The following is an 18,044-nucleotide window of genomic DNA, read 5'->3' on the forward strand; positions in this document are numbered from 1 at the left end:
AGATAGGAAGTTCTAAACAGGCATCCTTCCATTTCCGCGCAAGATCGACGGGCCGAAAATGTTGTTCCACAAGAAATGGGGTTATTTGGTGTATTTACATCAGTTTTTTAAGTAAATCCAATACAAATATAAGGAAATCATTCAATAAATTCTGGGCATAAATTATTAGAAACAACAATGTATTACAGTTACAATGATCAGCTGTTTTCTTTTTCGACCAAACCCTAACAGGTGCCGTTAGGATCCTCGAGCAATCTACAGCTCCGATCTGAAGCTCTGCGAGAGGAATCCGACGCCACCAGACCATTTGATTATTGGTTACGAGAATGTATTTCAGTAATGACCAGAAGCATGCCTATCTGGAACCCTTTTTCTTTGCAGTGCCAGCTTCCGACGCTAAGAAAGCTTCTCCAACAAGGCTAGAAAGTGGGAGTTTCAGAATACAAGTCAGCCTTTGTAAAACTGCTGACAGCACTTTCACGTCGGCCATGGCTCTGTGAGCTGTACCATCCAACGGAATCTGGAAGTGCTCACGAAGGGCTTGCAACGATATACTTCTTGAAGATGATCCTGTTCACAAATAAATTCAAAGGCTTAGACATCTCATCAATCACATTCCACAGGCTTGAGCATGAACACACAAAAACTGACCTTCAGACTTCATTGCTTCACGTCCCAAAGGCATGGTATCCCTGAACAGCCAAGTTGAAGGAATATCTACGGAACAGCGAAGGAATTCACTTCTAATGAAGGGTACATCAAAAGTACGAGCATTGTGAGCAACCAACATTACACAACCTCCCGGTTTTTGACGGCTTTTGACATACTTGACTAAGATTGGTAAGAGGTCCTTGAACCTACATGATATTCACAACAGAAACTCAGTAGAATTTCCTAAAATGTTCACAAGCTTATACTATGTACGTGTTACACACACACACACACACTGTTTCCTAAATCTTTCAAGAAACAAATACACTAGCAAACTTGAGATGCTTTGTACATAACAAATGGTTCTATCAGCTTTGCCGTAGAGTGCTACAAACCAAGGCCTACATGTTGGGTCTGTATGTGTGTGTGTGTGTGTGTGTCAAAGTACAAATATCATGTAAATTTGTACTTCGACGAGAAAATAATATGCATCGGGTTTACACATGGACCCAGCATGTAGGCCTTGGTTTGTAGCACTCTACTATGTAGCTTGGTACATGTTATGCACACACACACATACGCTTTCTAAATAATTTATCCTCAACCCCTTGAAAAGCCCTCATCCAAGCATAGCCTTCGAGTGAAAAATACTGAGATGCACGGGTTTATTATTCACCAAAACCAAAACAGTACCGTGCTTGTGCACGCACATGCACAAACCAAGAAACTTCAGTGAATTTTCCTCTGCTTGTCATAGTCAAATTGCTCAGCTATCACAGCCTGATTATAACATTACATATATAGGAAAACAAATTTAACCCAGCAGGAAAAACCTGGAGCATTTCCAATTAAAAAAAACACTAGGCATGCAACATATTTCTGAATAATTAGGCCTCATATAAACAGAATTAAGGCTTTAGTTACTAGTGGGCTGATTCCTATATGAGAGTAAAAGTTTCTAGAAAGTAAAAGAGCAGTCAGGGAGGATTACCTTGGAACATCAGGCCTGTTGACCATATCGGTTGTAATTCCATGAACATGTGAATTTAGAACACTGCGTTCAGGGTTTACAAGTGTCTGGAAAGTACTGTTTTCACCCCCTTCAAGATCTTGAAGTGCAACCTCTATGATTCGATCTTTCTCTCTGCTAAACCCAGTAGTCTCAATATCGAAAACAATAACTGTCACTAAGTCGGCTAAGTCTTTATTCTGAGCAATTGCCTGTCGAAAGTCTAAGGGTTGAGTCTGTTGGTATTGACTTGTTTCCATTTTATTTATATTTAATGCAGCGCTTGTTGAAACCGTTACATCTAAAATTTCACGCCTAAGTTTTATGGGGCTCTTGTTTCTTCCTTCTGTTTTTGTGGTCAGAGATCTTCTAGTCCATTTCCTACTGTTTCCTCCATCAACCGCATAAATTCTGGAATCATGTAGCTTAGAGCTACAATTGTATCCACAAGTCCTGCTCAAATTGGGAAAACCTTCACTCCAAAAATGAGCTAAACTATAAACACTGCATGATCTAGGCAGTTGCGATAAAGATGAAAAGCACATCGACAAAGTTCTCATCTGAACGCAAGAATCAAGAACAGGCAAGATTACACCAGGAGAGTAATTCCCACCATAAAAAACAATTAGCTTTTACCTGAAAATTAAGATGCAAAGAAAAGTGCACTGGTGAAAAACAATGACAATAACCAAAACCAATCAAACTATTACCTCAATAACCGGAGCAGCAAATTAATATGACTCAACCCAGGAAGAAGAACAAGTTTAAGCTTAGATTAGTTATCAAACATTGCATATTTATCAAATCCGAACGCGAAGTAAAGTAGGGATATTAAAAAGACATGAAAAACAAACAAACTTTCATCCTGGCTGTAGGAGTTTCAACACTTTACATCATCAAATCAAACATAGCAAGGAGTCCAACCAATTTCCAGTTTTATCTTAAACAAACATAAGTGAACGTTCCGTCGGAAAATTGATAGAGAAATTCGAATGCCACTTACAAAAGTTTCATTCTCCACACACACAAAAGTTCCAACACCAGAAGTACATTTTATTTGGAACCTGGAAAACCAATTCCACTTCAATGAATTTAATTCAACTATTTTGGAAATATCGTGTAAACTCTTACTCCGAAACTACAATATGACCATAATATTCAAACTTTTATATGTATCCTCATCACATAAAGGATATAACGAATAACCAAAACAAACCCAAATCGAAACAACTATGGCAAACATTTCGAAATTAACATTTTGACAAATTCAAAGCAAGCAGTTGGGAAGGGGAAAGAAGCTCCCTTTAAGCTCATACATAACAAATGAGATTGCAATTCATCGTATTTACGACAAAACAAATCAACCCATATAAGCAAATAATGGAAGCTCACTGATTCATATGCAAAATGGCCTATAAAATTCCAGAAAACAATAAGGGTCTACCGAAAATTGCAACAATCTTCCATAAGCACTCCAAAGCAAACAAATGCGAGAGAGAGAGAGAGAGAAAGAGAGAGTTACCTGGTATTAGAAATAATTTGAATTGATTAGCAGAAACGTCGAAGATAAAGATTCTGTAGGGAGAGGGAGAGAGAGAAGAGAGAGAAGAGAGAGAGAGGTGGGGAAGAAATGGAAAATGAGTCGTGTGGGTGTAGTTATGAAGAACGTGGGTAGGAATTGCGAGTACCGACGGCAATGGCAACACTTGCGGATCGCGTGCTCGATCCGGTTTCTTAGAGAAGTATTGCCTGCCTTGAAAGTTCAAATTGCTCACTGCACCAACCCTTTTTCCAACGATTTTTATCTGCTACTTTTATTTGGATGATTTTATTTATTTATTTATTTATTTATTTTTCTGAAAATGAATCTTCCTTTCTCCTAATTTATTAAGTTCGAAAATCCGGAACATTAAAATTTGATCAAACGGTTAAAGTGATTATAATTTTTAAAGTAAACCTTTGTTTGTAACCGTTAAATCAAATTTCAATGGCCCGAATTACTGGACTTGATGAACTAGGAGGAAGGGATCTGAATAGATCCCTTTCCTATTTTGCTGTTTTGGAATTAGGATTTTTGATCCAAAAGTTAAGTAGCTTGTAATATTTATTCTATTGTTTCGTACGGTATCCTCCTCCCCAACCTTGGAACCTGGATCCTCTCCAGATCCCTAAAAACTTAGTCTAAAGATCAAATAATTTGGACCGTTGAAATTTGATCAAACGGCTATAATTATTATAACTTTTAGGGGTCCCCTATTTGTAGCCGTGAGATCAAATTTCAACAACCCAGATCATTTGATTCTTAGGCTCAGGTTTTGAGGATTCGGATTTCCAACCTTGAATGAAAAAAAAGAGACGGGTTGTTTTGAATTAAATGTTGGCATTTTAATTTAAAGTATTAATTTGTGTATGGTGAAATTTTTTTGTTGTTGTTGAGGAATAATAAGTACAACTCCATTGTTGGGAAATAATTGAAATGTTCGGGATTAAAGTAGCATTGTTAAAACCTTGCTCAAAGGATAAAAGCTTCGAGCAAAAGAAAAAGAAAATACCGCACCGACTGTCCTACATATAACCTTTGCAATTAAAATGCCAATCATTCATCTCTCCAAAAATACCTTCCTCAAACTCAAGTCAACAGTCACATTCTAGGACAATGAGAGCATCGGATGCCACACAATTCGACACACCAAATGTTATAATACAAGTGGTTAGATACTTGAAAAAACAATTTTCAAACCACTTGTATTATGCAACTTGATATACCAAACTGTGTTCTCAGCACATTAAAAAAGTTATCCATTCTTTGCTTGAGATTGAAATTGTAAAGGGCTTTTAGGCCAAAATTGTCTATGAAATTGACATAATTCCTCACTTTGGTCCCTAAGATTTAAAATTGATAGAATTGTTCCCTAAATTTGTCCACCATTAATCACTTTAGTCATTCCATAACAAATTTTTGTTAAACAAGAAAAAAAAATGACAAAAATACTTGAACTTTTGTCAAATCATGATTGTATTTTTCTCATATAGTTCTTCTTTAACCGAGATTTTACATAGAAAAATCAAAATTATTACTTTTATCGATTTCAAATCATAGAAATCAAAATGAAGAGACATCAATATCAAAAATCATTTTGTCTAAAAGCTAATTGTAAAGCAAGCAAGCGACATGTACCCAAATGTGGTACACATACAAGTGAGGTAATGCCAATTTGGCCATGCAATTTACAAGAACCCCTTTTGAAATTTGCTGCCCTTTCTCCATATATTAAGGGGCAAAGCTGTCAATAAGATGACAAATTGAGAGGACATGAGCTAGAATTGGTATCTGCATCTTTGGGCAGCTTTGTAAGACAGGAAAGGCACCTGCCCTGCTGCCCACATATCAAATCTCAGACTTAAATACTTGGGCCATGCAGGAGGGGGCCGTAGAAAGGTAGGGGCTGGCTGAGCATCATGACCCTTCTATTTACAGGCAGCCCTTGAGATATGGGCATCACTAATTTCTAATGAGACGGTAATTCTGTAATGAACACAGTGTAGGGTTAATTAAGGACTAATATTCAGGCTTACATTAATGTCACAGAATTTAAGGTGAATGTTCCGTCGAAAGTGATAAATTTTTTTCATGGCTAATTTATCTTCTATCTTCAACGGATAAAAATGAAGTAGGATTCTCTTCCTTCTTAATCTCTCTTTCCTTTCATCTCTTTCTATTTAAATGGTTGCAATTACGCCACGTCTACATATTGTTTTAAATTTTTTATATAGAGAATAAGACAAAAAGAAGAATGTGAGAGGATGAGATGGAAATGGATGGTAATAGGAGATGAGAGAATCACATTCTGATAAAAATTGCGAGGTTGATCTCCATGTATTCCTCCAATATACCTTCATTCTAGTGAAATGTTAAGTGCAATCTAATCGTAGGCACCAAACGTAACTGAAAGGGTCTATTCCCACTATTTTATTTTTGAAACACAAACAAAACATTCGATTAAAACTCTTGAGCTCCGGTACGGCATCTCAATACGAGGCTATACGAAATGATGTGTTTAGAGTTCGATTCCCTTCAACTTATTCCTTCCTTCTAAGCCGTAATATACATGATTCATATTTTGTAATGGTCCAAAAAATGTAGTGTTCTTCACACATTTATCTTTACCTCTCATGCACGCTTGTCAGTTTTTTTCTATTAATATTTTTCAAAATCCCACAACTAAAAATTAAGAGAAACGTGTAAAAGGTAGCACCACTGTCCAAAAATCCCTCAAACATCAGAACATGTGATATGAGTGTATTGTGGCAAAACAAACATCCAGAAAATGGCCAATGGAAAAAAGTAAATAGTGAATTACTCATACCTCCATTAATATGTACAACACAATCAGAGATTGCACCAAAATACAGGATTGTCTTAATTCCCTAAGAAACCATCACCACCCTCTATTTCTTAGACCTTCCCAAGTTCCTTCCTATTCTTTACTTCCCCTAATGAGCATTAGCAAGGGTATAATAATCCCCCCTAATCTTAATTAGTAAAACTAACTACCAAAAAAAGACCATCCAAAACTATAGTTTGACTCCTTGGGGGGCTTCATTCTTTGCTATTATATTATACTCCACAACTTTTTGTTCCCCATTAACCAAAAACAGAGTGAGATGACATGGCCAGCAAGCACACAGCTGCTTGCTCCACCTCTCCCATCTCCCTCCTCCTCTTTTGGTACCTCCTTTTCTTCTGCACTGGTGGTGTGCCTTGCAGGCACACATCCTTCCCAAAAGCCACTAACTTCACCTGCAGTGACTCACTCAAGTCTGTGCGACCACCACTGCCACCAATTTTGGCTTTTCTGGCAGTGGTGCTAGTGGTGGTGGTGGTGGCAGAAGCAGCAGTGTTTGTGGTGGTTGGGGTGGTGAGAGTACTGGTGGTACTGCTGCCATATGGTTTGTCTTTCTTCCGCCTCTTTGGTCCCTTGCACAGACTCACAGTAGGAATTTTCTTTCTGTATCTGATCCCACAGGCATTGCACAGTGACTGAAAAAAACCAAAAAAAAAAAAAAAAAAAAAAAAAACCACACAAAAATCATTAAACCACACAGATGGGTTTTGCTTTGTAAGAAAATATATTTTTAGTAATTCATAGCTGCAGATGCATCAAAATTAAGAAGTATGAACAGAGCCAAATGGGGCTTTTTTCTTTTTCCTTTTCTTTTTCTTTTTTTTGAAAAAAAAAAAAAAAAAAGAAAAAACAGAAGAAGAATCAAATGGGTTTTGTTTTTTGAGAAAAAAAGGAGAGCAAAACAACTAAACAAGTAACAGTTTGATAACAGAAAAAGTAGTGAAATCATCAAATGGGTGCAGCAAACAGGAAAAAGACAGCTACAGAATCATAAAATACAACCAATGGTTGGGACCCAAAATATCAATCTCCAAAAACCCAATTGAAATTGACAAAACAAATAAAATAAAAACCAATTGAAAAGAAGCATTTTTTTTAAGAAAATTAACATTGTCTGCAGAATCAGGAGGACCCAGCAAACAAAATCAGACCCAGTTCCCAAAATACAACAAAAATCACCTGGGTTTTTGCTCATTGAGCTGAAAAGAAAGATCCAAATAGTTAACGGGAGTCCCAAAAATCAAAACAAAAAAAAGAATGCTGCAGGAGGAAGCATATTATTATGGACAAATGGTAGGGTGGGTGGTTGGGTCGGGTCTGACCTTGGGGCCAGCCGGGCCACTCCTCCACAAGGGCGTCTCAGTGGCTTTGCAGTCCGTGCAGCACTTCTTGTTCTTCACGTTCTTCACATTCATATCCTGAATTACCTGTTTTCGAGTCCAAAAATGTCAACAAATTTTAATGAAACCTGAAAAATGACGGAAAACCCAGAAATCAGAAGCAGATGTAAAAACTAAATCAACTACCTTTCTTCTCAGATTCATTTTATCCACAACAAATCCTGAAAATCTCAAAAGAAGATAGGAAGAAAGAGTGAGAGATTTCGGTTAATGGGGTTTTAGGGAAGCCTAATGATCATGGTTCAGAAAGTAGAGAGGGAGAGAGAGAGGGAGAGAGACATGGATTTAAAGCAAAACACAGATAAAAAACCAGAGGAGTGAGAGTGCCATGCATGAGCAAGAGAGAGAGAGTGACAGAGACACAGTGGTGGTCAGGGGGAAGGGTCAGGTGAAATGAGAGTTCTCTCCGGATCCTCTTTGTGAGGATTCCAGAATCCTTCAATTACATTCGTTCGTTCATTGTATATCGTACGGTTAGAAATTATTATAAAAAAAATTTATTTAAAATTAAATATAAATAATATTTGATAAAAATTGACAGTATAATATACGATACACGAATGTAATTAAAAAATTTTTATATAAGTGTCAGGTGGATATGACCGTGAAAGAAAAACCCCTGGGCCTAGGTGTTCATCGTGGAAATGTCGAAAATATCCCCCCACTGTGATCCTCTCGTATGATTCGCTTTTATTTCCTGTTGCTTGCTGGTGGCACTGCGTACGGTAGCCAAATTTCGGGCGCAGGGACAGTCACGTGGCAGTTAAAGAATGCGCCTTGTTCCGCCACTCGCAGCGACTGTAGAAAAACCTATACTCGCTGCTGCTTGTGATGTGTGAATGAGTTGGTGTAGGGGTTTGCAATACACGGAGGAGGATTCTCTACTCTTCTATTTCCATCTCCTTTAATTCTCTCCTCTCACAAATTATTTTTTGTTTTATTATCTTTATGAAAAAATCAATATAAGAGGTTGATGTAACGTAACCGTGACTGTTCAAATAGAAAGACATAGAAGGGTAAAGAGATTAGGATGGTAGATAATCCTTCTCCGCAATACACTTACCTACACACTATTACAGTAATTACATCACCGTGACATCTTAAAACAAATAACGTATTGTCATGAATTTAAACGGTTATAAAAACATAATAATACGTTATCGTAAAAATATCACGGTAGCATGCTAGAGCGTAAATAGTTTTTTCGTGATTTTGGTACTTGGGGGACTCAAATGTGATTTTATTTTTGGGTGAACGCATGTTTGAGATCCACTCCTGATCTCTCAATTACTCAATTTTAATTATGCAGCTCTTGTTGGCTCATCTCACTGACTCACTTCACAAAATCTCAAGACCTTGAACCGCCCAAATCTCTCTCTCTCTCTCTCTATCTTGAATCTCTCGATCCGTAAACTTCTAACACAGAGATCTAGAGTGAATCTCATTCCATGCTTTGGTTACTTGGTTTTTTGTGGTTTTGAAAACCCAAAAGAATGTGTTTTGTATGGGGAAACTAGAATCTGACGGTTCCTAACATTCTTTTGGTATGTGCAGATTCTCTGGTTACCAAAAGATGAAAGTTTCTAAAGTCAGTGGGGTTCAATGGAAACAGCCACGTAACCATTTGGTGCCTTGGTGGTGGTGCTTGAGGATGCATGCGGCCACGGGCTGCGTGTTGTTCTAGACAGTGGAACACTTCTGAGAGTTGACGTTCGAATGTGGCTTGGCAATTGGCATATAGGCAGTTCCAAGAGGGCCGGATTCCTCCTGCTCCTCAGCCTATAGGGTATTCGTAGCCGTTTTCAGCTGTTGTTCTCCTTTCAAGGACCCGTCCTTGAAAGGAGAACAATAGCTGAAAACACCACTTTATGTTCAACTTGAATGCGTTAAGCAGGCAACCAATGTTTATATTGAGTCGGAATCAAACTCTACACGAGATTCATAATTACATTACTTATAGCTTCTTTGTTCGTATACAAAGAGGATTCGAAATCGTCTTTCATTCCAAGGCATAACTTGTTCATGTCCATTCGTTAGATGGCCCAGACCCACCAAAAATAAATGATAGCAGTAAAAGAGAGGGAGATCGAACCCGCATCTAAGTGCATATGCATAATTGCTTTTCTGCCAACGCGATAAAACGCCACATGCAACCCCATCATCTAGTTAACATCCACATTTCATTTTTTACTTCATTCCTACCAAATTAATAGGGCTATTATTAAATTTATTAAAATTTTACCATACAAAATTCCTTGTGTTAACCTTCGGCATTAACATAAGAAGTAGGATTAACATATTAAGTCCAAATGTTTTTCTCGATCATATTAAAATCTTTAGACAACTTTTAATATATAACCAATAAAAAGGTATACCATCCGGCAATATATTTTGACTCCGACCCAACAACAAATCTGGAACCCGAAAACGGGAAGACGAAGATTCAACAACAGACAGAACCATAAGCAAGAACAGAAATCCTTCGACCGTCGACTACCAAAACAGAGTTTGGGAGTTCCAAAACCACCTGTGATCAACTGTAGTAGACATATGACACCTAAAACAAATGGAAAGACGAGAAAACAACTCAAAATCTTGCTTCATGGGATAATTGACTCGACCACCGGAAATAACGACGCCGAAAAAAATAACTCCGGTTCTTTCCTTTAATCTGTGTTGGTGATGTCCCTATGATCAAAGCCCATGGAAGCCTGAACCGATTTAAACCAGCTGGTTCAAACACCTGAGCCAGCCACCCCCGACAACATTCAACCCTACAACAGGACTCGAACATAACATGAAGCTTGACCTGACCTGACCTGACTGGATTATTGCCTTGCTGAGGAATGTTTCTGCAATTGATACAATATTACAATTTGAAACATCAACAACACCGTCCACATTCCGAAACATGAAATTAAGTAATTTGTGAAAGGTGCATCACCTCTAGCCGAAGTTGAATCCACCAGATGGGACAGTTGGAACGTCATTCCCTCCAAAGTTGAACGCTGTTGAAGCAGCATCACCTGGTGGCATTGTTTCATCGTCGTCCTCCAACCAATATGTCTCGAGCATCTTTACTGCCTTCTCATAAATCTCTGTATTGTCATGACTCTGCAGAGACTCAATTTTCTCCAAACCATCAGCATCTTCAATCGCCTGAGCATAGAGATTCACACCTCCAGTAGTACCCAAGTTCTTCTCGGCTTCACCAACCTTCAAAATGTTCTCCAGGCCTTCTAAACAAACTGTAACAATTCTAGGATCTGGGCAAACAAGAAGATCACACAGCGGCTTGATACACCCTTGACTAACTAGAAACCTGTCACCGAATAGACAAATTAAATCAGTACAGAACAAAGCTTCATACTTTATCGGTAGTAATAAAGCTAACAAGATTTTCTTTGTACTTTATCTGCTCATGAGAACCACCAGATGTAGCATTTGAGATTGCCCATGCAGCCTCTTTCTTTATATCAAACTCAGCATTTTGAAGCAGATTAACAAGAGGGCCGATTATATTAGCCTCAACTACAGCCTGTTAAATCCACCAAGTAATTAGTACATCAGTACCCCAGATGACAGACCTGACAGAAACTCTAAATCAAGTTCTACATTTCATGATTGCACGAATGTAAATATTCAAAGAAATGAGAATATCTTTGCATTACCCGGATCTGTTCCTTGTTTCCGGCTGTGATATTTGAAATAGTCCAGCAAGCTTCCTTCTTGATGCTCTTTTTGTAATTGTTAGTCAAAAGATTTAGCAGACAAGGAAGAGCTTGATGTTGGATGATAACCTACGAAGAAACAAAAGCTCATTAATTCCAAATGCAGAACCAGAAATGTTACAATGGCAAAGGGAAAATCTGTCCTTTATTCCATTAAACTTAAAATTCTATTATTTCGTCATTCTCTATAGGGGCAACCATAGAGAAGGAATAACATACTGGGTCACATATCATCTAGAAACATATGGGAAAACAAGACAACCAAAATGCCAAAGAGCAAACAATACCTGAGTTTGCATATCATCTCCAGTAACAATATTTCCAACTGTGCGGAGAGCAGGAATGAGAACTGATGGAGATGGATGCCTGGAACAATGCTTAGAAAAGTCAGAATTTACAGAACATAACAATAAGGGATGAAATACAAACAGAGTACTGTAAGCACTCACATTAAAAGCTCAACAAGCCGGGGGCACACTCCAGATTCAATAACGGCTTGGATTTTGTCATTTGTACCATCAGAAAGGTACGAAAGAGCCCAACAAGCATCAGTCAAGACTTCTTCATCGTTTGAATGAATCAAACGCGCAAGAGCAGGAAGGGCAGGCTTAACCTGCAACAAAAATTTTAAAAAATATATCAAACTACCATTCTTAGTACGGACGCAACATGAATTAACCTGACATTCTTGCCAAAATATTACAGCAGACTGTACTACCAAAGCCATATAACACCTAAGTGACTAGGTTCAGAGTCTTTCAACTTAAACATATCTTTAAAACCCTAACCTGATCAAATGGTGGCTGTGGTTTGCCCCTGCAAAAATTTGACAGTGTCCAAGTTGCGTTTCTCAGCATAGAGAGCTTTGCATTCTCATTAAGCTGTGAAAGCAATGGAAGCAAAGCCCCATTACCAAGTACAAGATCACGGCAACTAGGGGAATCACCAGCAACATTTCCCAATGCCCAAACAGCCTGCAAGTCAAAGATGACAAGGGGAAGGAATCAATGACAGTCAACACTACAGTAGATATAAACTAGACAAGAGCAACAAAATAAACCTAACAATTTGGAGCAAAACCCCAACTGATCTTCCCAAAGTTTACCTGCTCACGAACATCATCACTCGGAGAACTAAGCAGTTTCACAAATATCGGAACAGCTCCCTGACCAATTACCACCTTTGTATTATCAGATGTCCCAGATGCAATATTTGTAAGAGCCCAAGCAGCCTCAAACTGCAGGAAATTGTATGCAACATTTTTTAGCAGACATAAATAAGAACATAATTAATAACTAAACATTAAAAATGAAAGTATCATACCTGAAGTTGTGGAAAATCCTCCCTCATTAGAAACTCAACAAAGCGAGGAACGACACCCGCTTGTATGACTTCCTCAATCGGAGGGCTACGTTCTAGCATGTAGGAAAAAAAATCACTAGGCAAGTACAGTCTGCTGTATGAAGGGAAAAAATTGTACAGCCCCAAACGTCTACTCACCAATTGAAAGCAACTTCCTAAACTGGGTTGTTGCCTCAAGCTGCATAGTGCCCTCATCACCCCAAACACCAGCAACCATGGATGGTAGATGCTCTAGCTGTATCAAGAAATATTCAACCACTATTAATATTATCTCCAACACGATGTCAAAACTACCAAAACTTAAAGCATAATTAACATGTTTTACAGGAAAAAAATATATGCATCGATTTTCCTTCATTTCAAACTCTAGAAGTTTTTTTTTAAGTGGAACTGCACTAATCAGTACGCAGCCACAAACACGGAACAATAACCTAAGCACAGCTCCGCGACTTGAAAATTGAAACATTTGGAATCCTAAAAAATATTTAAAACTAAGGCAGGACTTGACAAAACAGCAACAAAACAACAGTGATGCTAAAGTCTACTAAATAGAAAACACTCACATCCCCAAATGAACAAAATAACTTAGTAGAGTAGGAATTCAGCATGCATCTAACAACCGCTCAAAGGATTAAAACTATTTCTGCGCCGATCATGAACTCAATGATAGCCTACCCACAACTCCTACGCCGATCATATGCATAAAAGTAGCTTCCATTTCAGCTAAACGACGGAATTAAAATTGAATGTAATTGATAATCACAGTAACCAATTAATCAATCCAATCCTAATCCAATAAAACAATAAGTCACCAAACGCACACATTCATCTTAATCAGTAAAATCCCAATTTAACAACCCCTACAAATCAAGTCAACCACACCCCCAAATCACCCCAAAATCAAACATTAGGTTTTACCTTCTTATCCAGACCGGCGGAGTGAAGACCGGAGGGCAATTGCTGGGTTTGAAGCCCCTCGCGGCGCTTCTTCTGGAGGCTCTCTTCTCTGCGGTTCTTCCTGATCTCCACCATATTGTCCTCCCTCCGACGCCGCCCCTCCTCCGCGTCCACAGCCACCTTGTACCTGTTCCGGCGGACCTCCGCCCTCGCGTTCGGCCTCAACGACATCGTTTCAATCCAAATTAAGAATCCGAAACCCTAGAAGAGAGAGAGCGAAGGGGTTTTAGCGAGCAAAGGAGAGAGAAAGAAGAGAGAGAGAGAGTTGGGGAGTTTGGGAGTGGGGTTTGTGTTTATTTCCTATATTTTTCAAGTGAGGGAGGGATCGGAACATCCAGATGGATATGATTTTTATAGCGTACGCGGAAGGGTGCGAGGGGGTTGGGGTTTTGGGCTCGGATCGGCAGGTAATTACGGAGATTGCCACTTGGTTTGAATTTGAAGATGAGGGAAATACTGTCGCTTTCCTTGGTCTTGGTTCGATTGTTCGACGAAGGGAAACGGTTTTTTTCCCATCAAAACCGGCCCCAAACGGGTTCGCTGAGAGTTCTATTTATTTGACGCAACCCACAAAAGTGTCCTGATGTCGACCTCTGATTATTGTCAATTGATTTTATAGTGTAATTTTAGCTTCCTTTAGTTCATTTGTCGACACAAATACACATGAAACAATAGTAGTAAGACAATTATTTTCGTAGGAGTAAAAATGTAAGCAGACGCTAAATCCACATGATAGCAAAATGTAATTCAAAGTGTACAGAAAAGAATTAAATTGTTGGGCTAATTTAAGAAAACCAAAAAGAATATGAGAACGACTGAGGTGGCTGACTTTCTTTGAAATTTCTTATAAGGTTAGAATTGTTTTATATGAAAAAAGAATTTAATATTTTAAAAACAATAAAAAAAATCACAAACAAGGAAAATAAATAGACGTCATGGGCTTCTCTAAAACGAAGTTTATTGGTCCCGCCAATATGCCCAGGAAAAAAAGGCCCTTAAACAAGCCCAAATCAAATCGAGTAAACCATTATTGATCCACCATACTTTAGGTAAATTATGGGCCTAATAAATACTTTTACACAATTTTTGGACCAACATCTCGCACATGACTTCCTTATAAATTTGAGAGTTTTAACGAAACACTCATGGTACTGTTTACTTTTAACGAAAAACTACATTTTCACATTTTTCTAGTTCTATTTACTACACCTTTATTTGTCATTTTTCATTAAAACTAAATTTTTTTTTCGATTTTTCGTTAGTTTTCCTTATGAATTTTCTATCATTTATATCTTTTAATAAAAATTTCTTTCTTTCTATTCTCAAATAATTTTTTTCATTGCGGTGCCATCGTACAGGCCCCTAGTTCGAAAGTACCCTCAATTTACGATTTTATTTTAATTGTATGTGAAGTATATACATATCAATTGACCAAATTAAGTTCTTAGTGTAAGTGTTCTCGCGCTTCTTATCTCTGTAGCTCTAACCATGTTTGAATACCTCTTCGTCACTTCATCTTTTTATGTTTTATTTTATCTTTTTGTATTTAAAATCAAGGAGTTTCGAACCCAAAAATATAGGGATGCTGATAGGTACCTAGTCACCACAACGTGTTTCATTGAATTTATTTTCTTTTGCGTAATCAATTTACACACAATAAAAAATAAAAATATAAAAGAAAATAAAACAACCAAAATTTTAAACCTTATAAGGGCCTCCATTTGAATCTCGCATATGGCTCCCAAAATCTCAAAGTCGGCTATGCTCTTGATATAAACTAATTCTGACTCTAAGAAAGGGTTAATATTTACAAAGAGCTTCTAACTCAAAATATTTAAGAGCATTTACTCATGCACCTTAAATCCTAGGTCATTTTACCTTTTCTCAATATCGCAACTCAAAATAAGTTAGCCATAACGATTAGTATTGATTCTATCGAACTTGCCATGAAAGTGAATTAAACTCAAAATCTCACTTATAAGTACAGAAAAGTATCATTAGCAAATCTAGCACACTATTTTGTATGGTCTAATAAGAACCAAAGGCTATCTCAAACCTACAACAACCACACTTGTGCCAAACAAATATCTCTACTGATTGCCTAGCTGGCGACTGTGGGACTTGGACTTGTAGTTTTAGACAAATCAAATCAAAGATACCTTGTTACATGCAAAGCAATATTGCCCTATGCGTCCGTCACTCTCCTTGCGCGACCAAGGGTTACGCGCAGAGGCAAGGGGATGACTTTGTGTACACTTGGCTCTTGTAAGGAGATTTTTGTTTGGAACGAGTGGATGAATGGTAGCTTGTTTACTTATCAATCGATTTTAAATGACCTCATATGAAAGTTGACCTGTCATGTTTCTCATGGATGTGTAATATGGGTGTCAATTTTTTTGGAAGTGGAGCGCCTTCGACATGTGATTGATCAATGGTGTGCTATGCGTATGGTGATAAGCGGGTGCATTGTGGTTGATCAATGGTGTGCTATGTGGTTGATCAAGGTTCAAAAAAGACGCTGATCAGGCGACAAGTAGAAGCCTAGACTGAGTTTCCAGGTGAGGGCTAGGGAGTTTTTTTTTTTTTTTTGGTAATATAATTAAATTAAATCAATTATATATCATATAAATGTGTGCTTATACACAAAAAAAAAAAAAAAAATATATTGAAATACATAAATTACAATAAAATGACACATAATTATAAAGAATTAAAACACATTTCCTATAAGAGCTGCGACTTAAGTAGAATGTCTAAACATGGCTAGACGAGTCTCTAAGCACGTCTAGACCCATTTATTAATTCTCAAACGTCTTAAATTAATTAAACTGACAACTGACTAGCGCCTAATCAGGACCTATTAACACTGACTGCCGTCTTACAATTGCAACACATCTAATCTAAAAAGGCCCATTTTATTAATGCACAAGAGAAGAAACCAGTAAAAGGAAGACGTCAGTGTCAACCAACTACATCGAATTACCGATCACATTAAACTACAAACAGAAACCATCAAAAGGAATAAAGGAGAATTATTTAATTACCAAATCCACCAACAAACACGAGTCACCACCCACAAACTGGATTTAACCCCCTTAACCTCCAATCACTTCTTAATCCGGGAATTAAGGATTAAATAAAAGTTTAATCCAGTCCAAATTAAAAACGAAAATTAAAATAAAACACAATTGGGTGGGGGATTTTTGAATAAACAACATTTCCTTCACATGATCCGCTGCATCGCGCTAGCAGCGAGACTTGGCACCTCTTGACGCACCTACACGTGGCTTCTTGTTCGCCGTCGGATCCATGTCGCCGAAGTCGAATCCCATCATCCCATCTCCGCCGACCATGTCGTTGAACATCCCCTGGAGGTCTTCCAAACTGTCCCCCTGAATAATCAAAATTGTAATTAGATCCCCCCGAAAAGCATTAATCGCGTTTAAGGAAAGTTGAATGACAAAATTACCACATTGTCCTTACCTGGTCTTTCACGTTGTTCATCATGGACAGCATTTCACCCATGAAATTGCAAAATTCCTGCCGACAAAAGTACAAAAATTCAGGGACAGAAAAGGAAACCCAAAAACAGTGACGCCATTTTGTTTTTTTACTCTTTTTTTTTTTTTTTTTTTAACGCGCATTCTGTACGGTAAATAATTTTTTAACGCACCTGGTCTTCTTCTTCGAGGGGGTCGTAGAGCCCGGCGTCGTACATCGACCGCTTTGCCTGATCCGAGAGAACTGCGGACAACTAAAACGGCGTCGTTAGCGCGAGAAATTCAAGGCTATTAGGCTTTTTTAACTAACGACGTCGTATGAACGTAAATTCATAACGTTACCGGAGTAAGCCTCTTGGATTTGCTGAAACCGCCGCTTGGCTTCTCCCGCCGCCGTTTGACTTCGCGCCCTATCCGGATGCCATTTCTTCAAATAAAATGAAAAAAAAAAAAAAAAAAATCGCAAGATCAAATTATACCCAAGAAAATTTCCGAAATTAAGCTGTTGTTAGTTTTGATTTGCAGAAAACGGAGGACCCAGAAGATGAATGAGAATGAAAACAGCGGCGTTTGGTGAAGGGGAATTACCAGAGCGAGCTTGCGGTAAGCTGTGCGGATATCAGAGAAGGAGGCGTCCCTGCGGATCCCGAGGACGGCGTAGTAGGAAGATCCGCCGTTGGATCCTCCTTCTCTGTCCATCACTCCACACACCCACAAAAACCCTCACCCCACCCAACAAATCAAAAAATCAAAACAGAGCCTTCAAAATTCAAAGCCGAAGAGCTCCAAGAACTGAAAAGCTTCTCTCTCCCGCAACGGGGCCTGCCGGAGAGAAGAAGAAGAAAAGAGGGAGGCTCTGTGCGTTTCTCTGTGATTTTTTTTTTTGGGTGGTCACGTTTGTTTAGAGACGGAGAAAATATCTTGGTTACAGATCCGGGGGAGGAAGGTTCGAGAATTTATTTTCATGTGTACGAAAATTGACTCCGTCTGCCGTGCGGCTAGATATTTTCTTCATAATATTCAGAAAA

At 38.3% G+C, this 18,044-nt stretch overlaps 4 protein-coding genes across 4 annotated transcripts; all 4 read right to left on the bottom strand.

The window, feature by feature from the left end:
• Window positions 1-140: 140 nt before the first annotated feature.
• On the bottom strand, window positions 141-3,462 carry LOC137745078 (exonuclease DPD1, chloroplastic/mitochondrial). The gene is made up of 4 exons (XM_068484951.2): window positions 3,183-3,462; window positions 1,643-2,296; window positions 652-857; window positions 141-570 (listed from the first exon to the last, which is right to left on the bottom strand). The coding sequence occupies exons 2-4, from the start codon at window positions 2,218-2,220 to the stop codon at window positions 356-358; spliced, it is 999 nt and encodes a 332-aa protein (XP_068341052.2). The 5' UTR covers window positions 2,221-2,296; window positions 3,183-3,462; the 3' UTR covers window positions 141-355.
• A 2,538-nt stretch (window positions 3,463-6,000) lies between these two features.
• Window positions 6,001-7,895, bottom strand: LOC137744102 (GATA transcription factor 15-like). Its single transcript, XM_068483966.2, has 3 exons — window positions 7,593-7,895; window positions 7,389-7,493; window positions 6,001-6,701 (listed from the first exon to the last, which is right to left on the bottom strand). The coding sequence occupies exons 1-3, from the start codon at window positions 7,608-7,610 to the stop codon at window positions 6,306-6,308; spliced, it is 519 nt and encodes a 172-aa protein (XP_068340067.2). The 5' UTR covers window positions 7,611-7,895; the 3' UTR covers window positions 6,001-6,305.
• Window positions 7,896-9,791: 1,896 nt separating this feature from the next.
• Window positions 9,792-13,962, bottom strand: LOC137744862 (importin subunit alpha-1b). The gene is made up of 11 exons (XM_068484669.2): window positions 13,478-13,962; window positions 12,698-12,794; window positions 12,521-12,612; window positions 12,303-12,434; window positions 11,986-12,171; window positions 11,647-11,810; window positions 11,485-11,563; window positions 11,138-11,266; window positions 10,877-11,004; window positions 10,411-10,788; window positions 9,792-10,318 (listed from the first exon to the last, which is right to left on the bottom strand). Exons 1-10 carry the CDS (start codon window positions 13,685-13,687, stop codon window positions 10,413-10,415), a joined length of 1,593 nt encoding a protein of 530 aa, XP_068340770.2. The 5' UTR covers window positions 13,688-13,962; the 3' UTR covers window positions 9,792-10,318; window positions 10,411-10,412.
• A 2,572-nt stretch (window positions 13,963-16,534) lies between these two features.
• Window positions 16,535-17,988, bottom strand: LOC137745312 (Chaperone DnaJ-domain superfamily protein). The gene is made up of 5 exons (XM_068485250.2): window positions 17,605-17,988; window positions 17,359-17,443; window positions 17,190-17,260; window positions 17,000-17,056; window positions 16,535-16,908 (listed from the first exon to the last, which is right to left on the bottom strand). Exons 1-5 carry the CDS (start codon window positions 17,713-17,715, stop codon window positions 16,762-16,764), a joined length of 471 nt encoding a protein of 156 aa, XP_068341351.2. The 5' UTR covers window positions 17,716-17,988; the 3' UTR covers window positions 16,535-16,761.
• Window positions 17,989-18,044: the final 56 nt, after the last annotated feature.

The sequence above is a fragment of the Pyrus communis genome, chromosome 12 (genome assembly GCF_041283825.1).
Source record: "Pyrus communis isolate YQ-2024b chromosome 12, ASM4128382v1, whole genome shotgun sequence".
Classification (NCBI taxonomy): Eukaryota; Viridiplantae; Streptophyta; class Magnoliopsida; order Rosales; family Rosaceae; genus Pyrus; species Pyrus communis.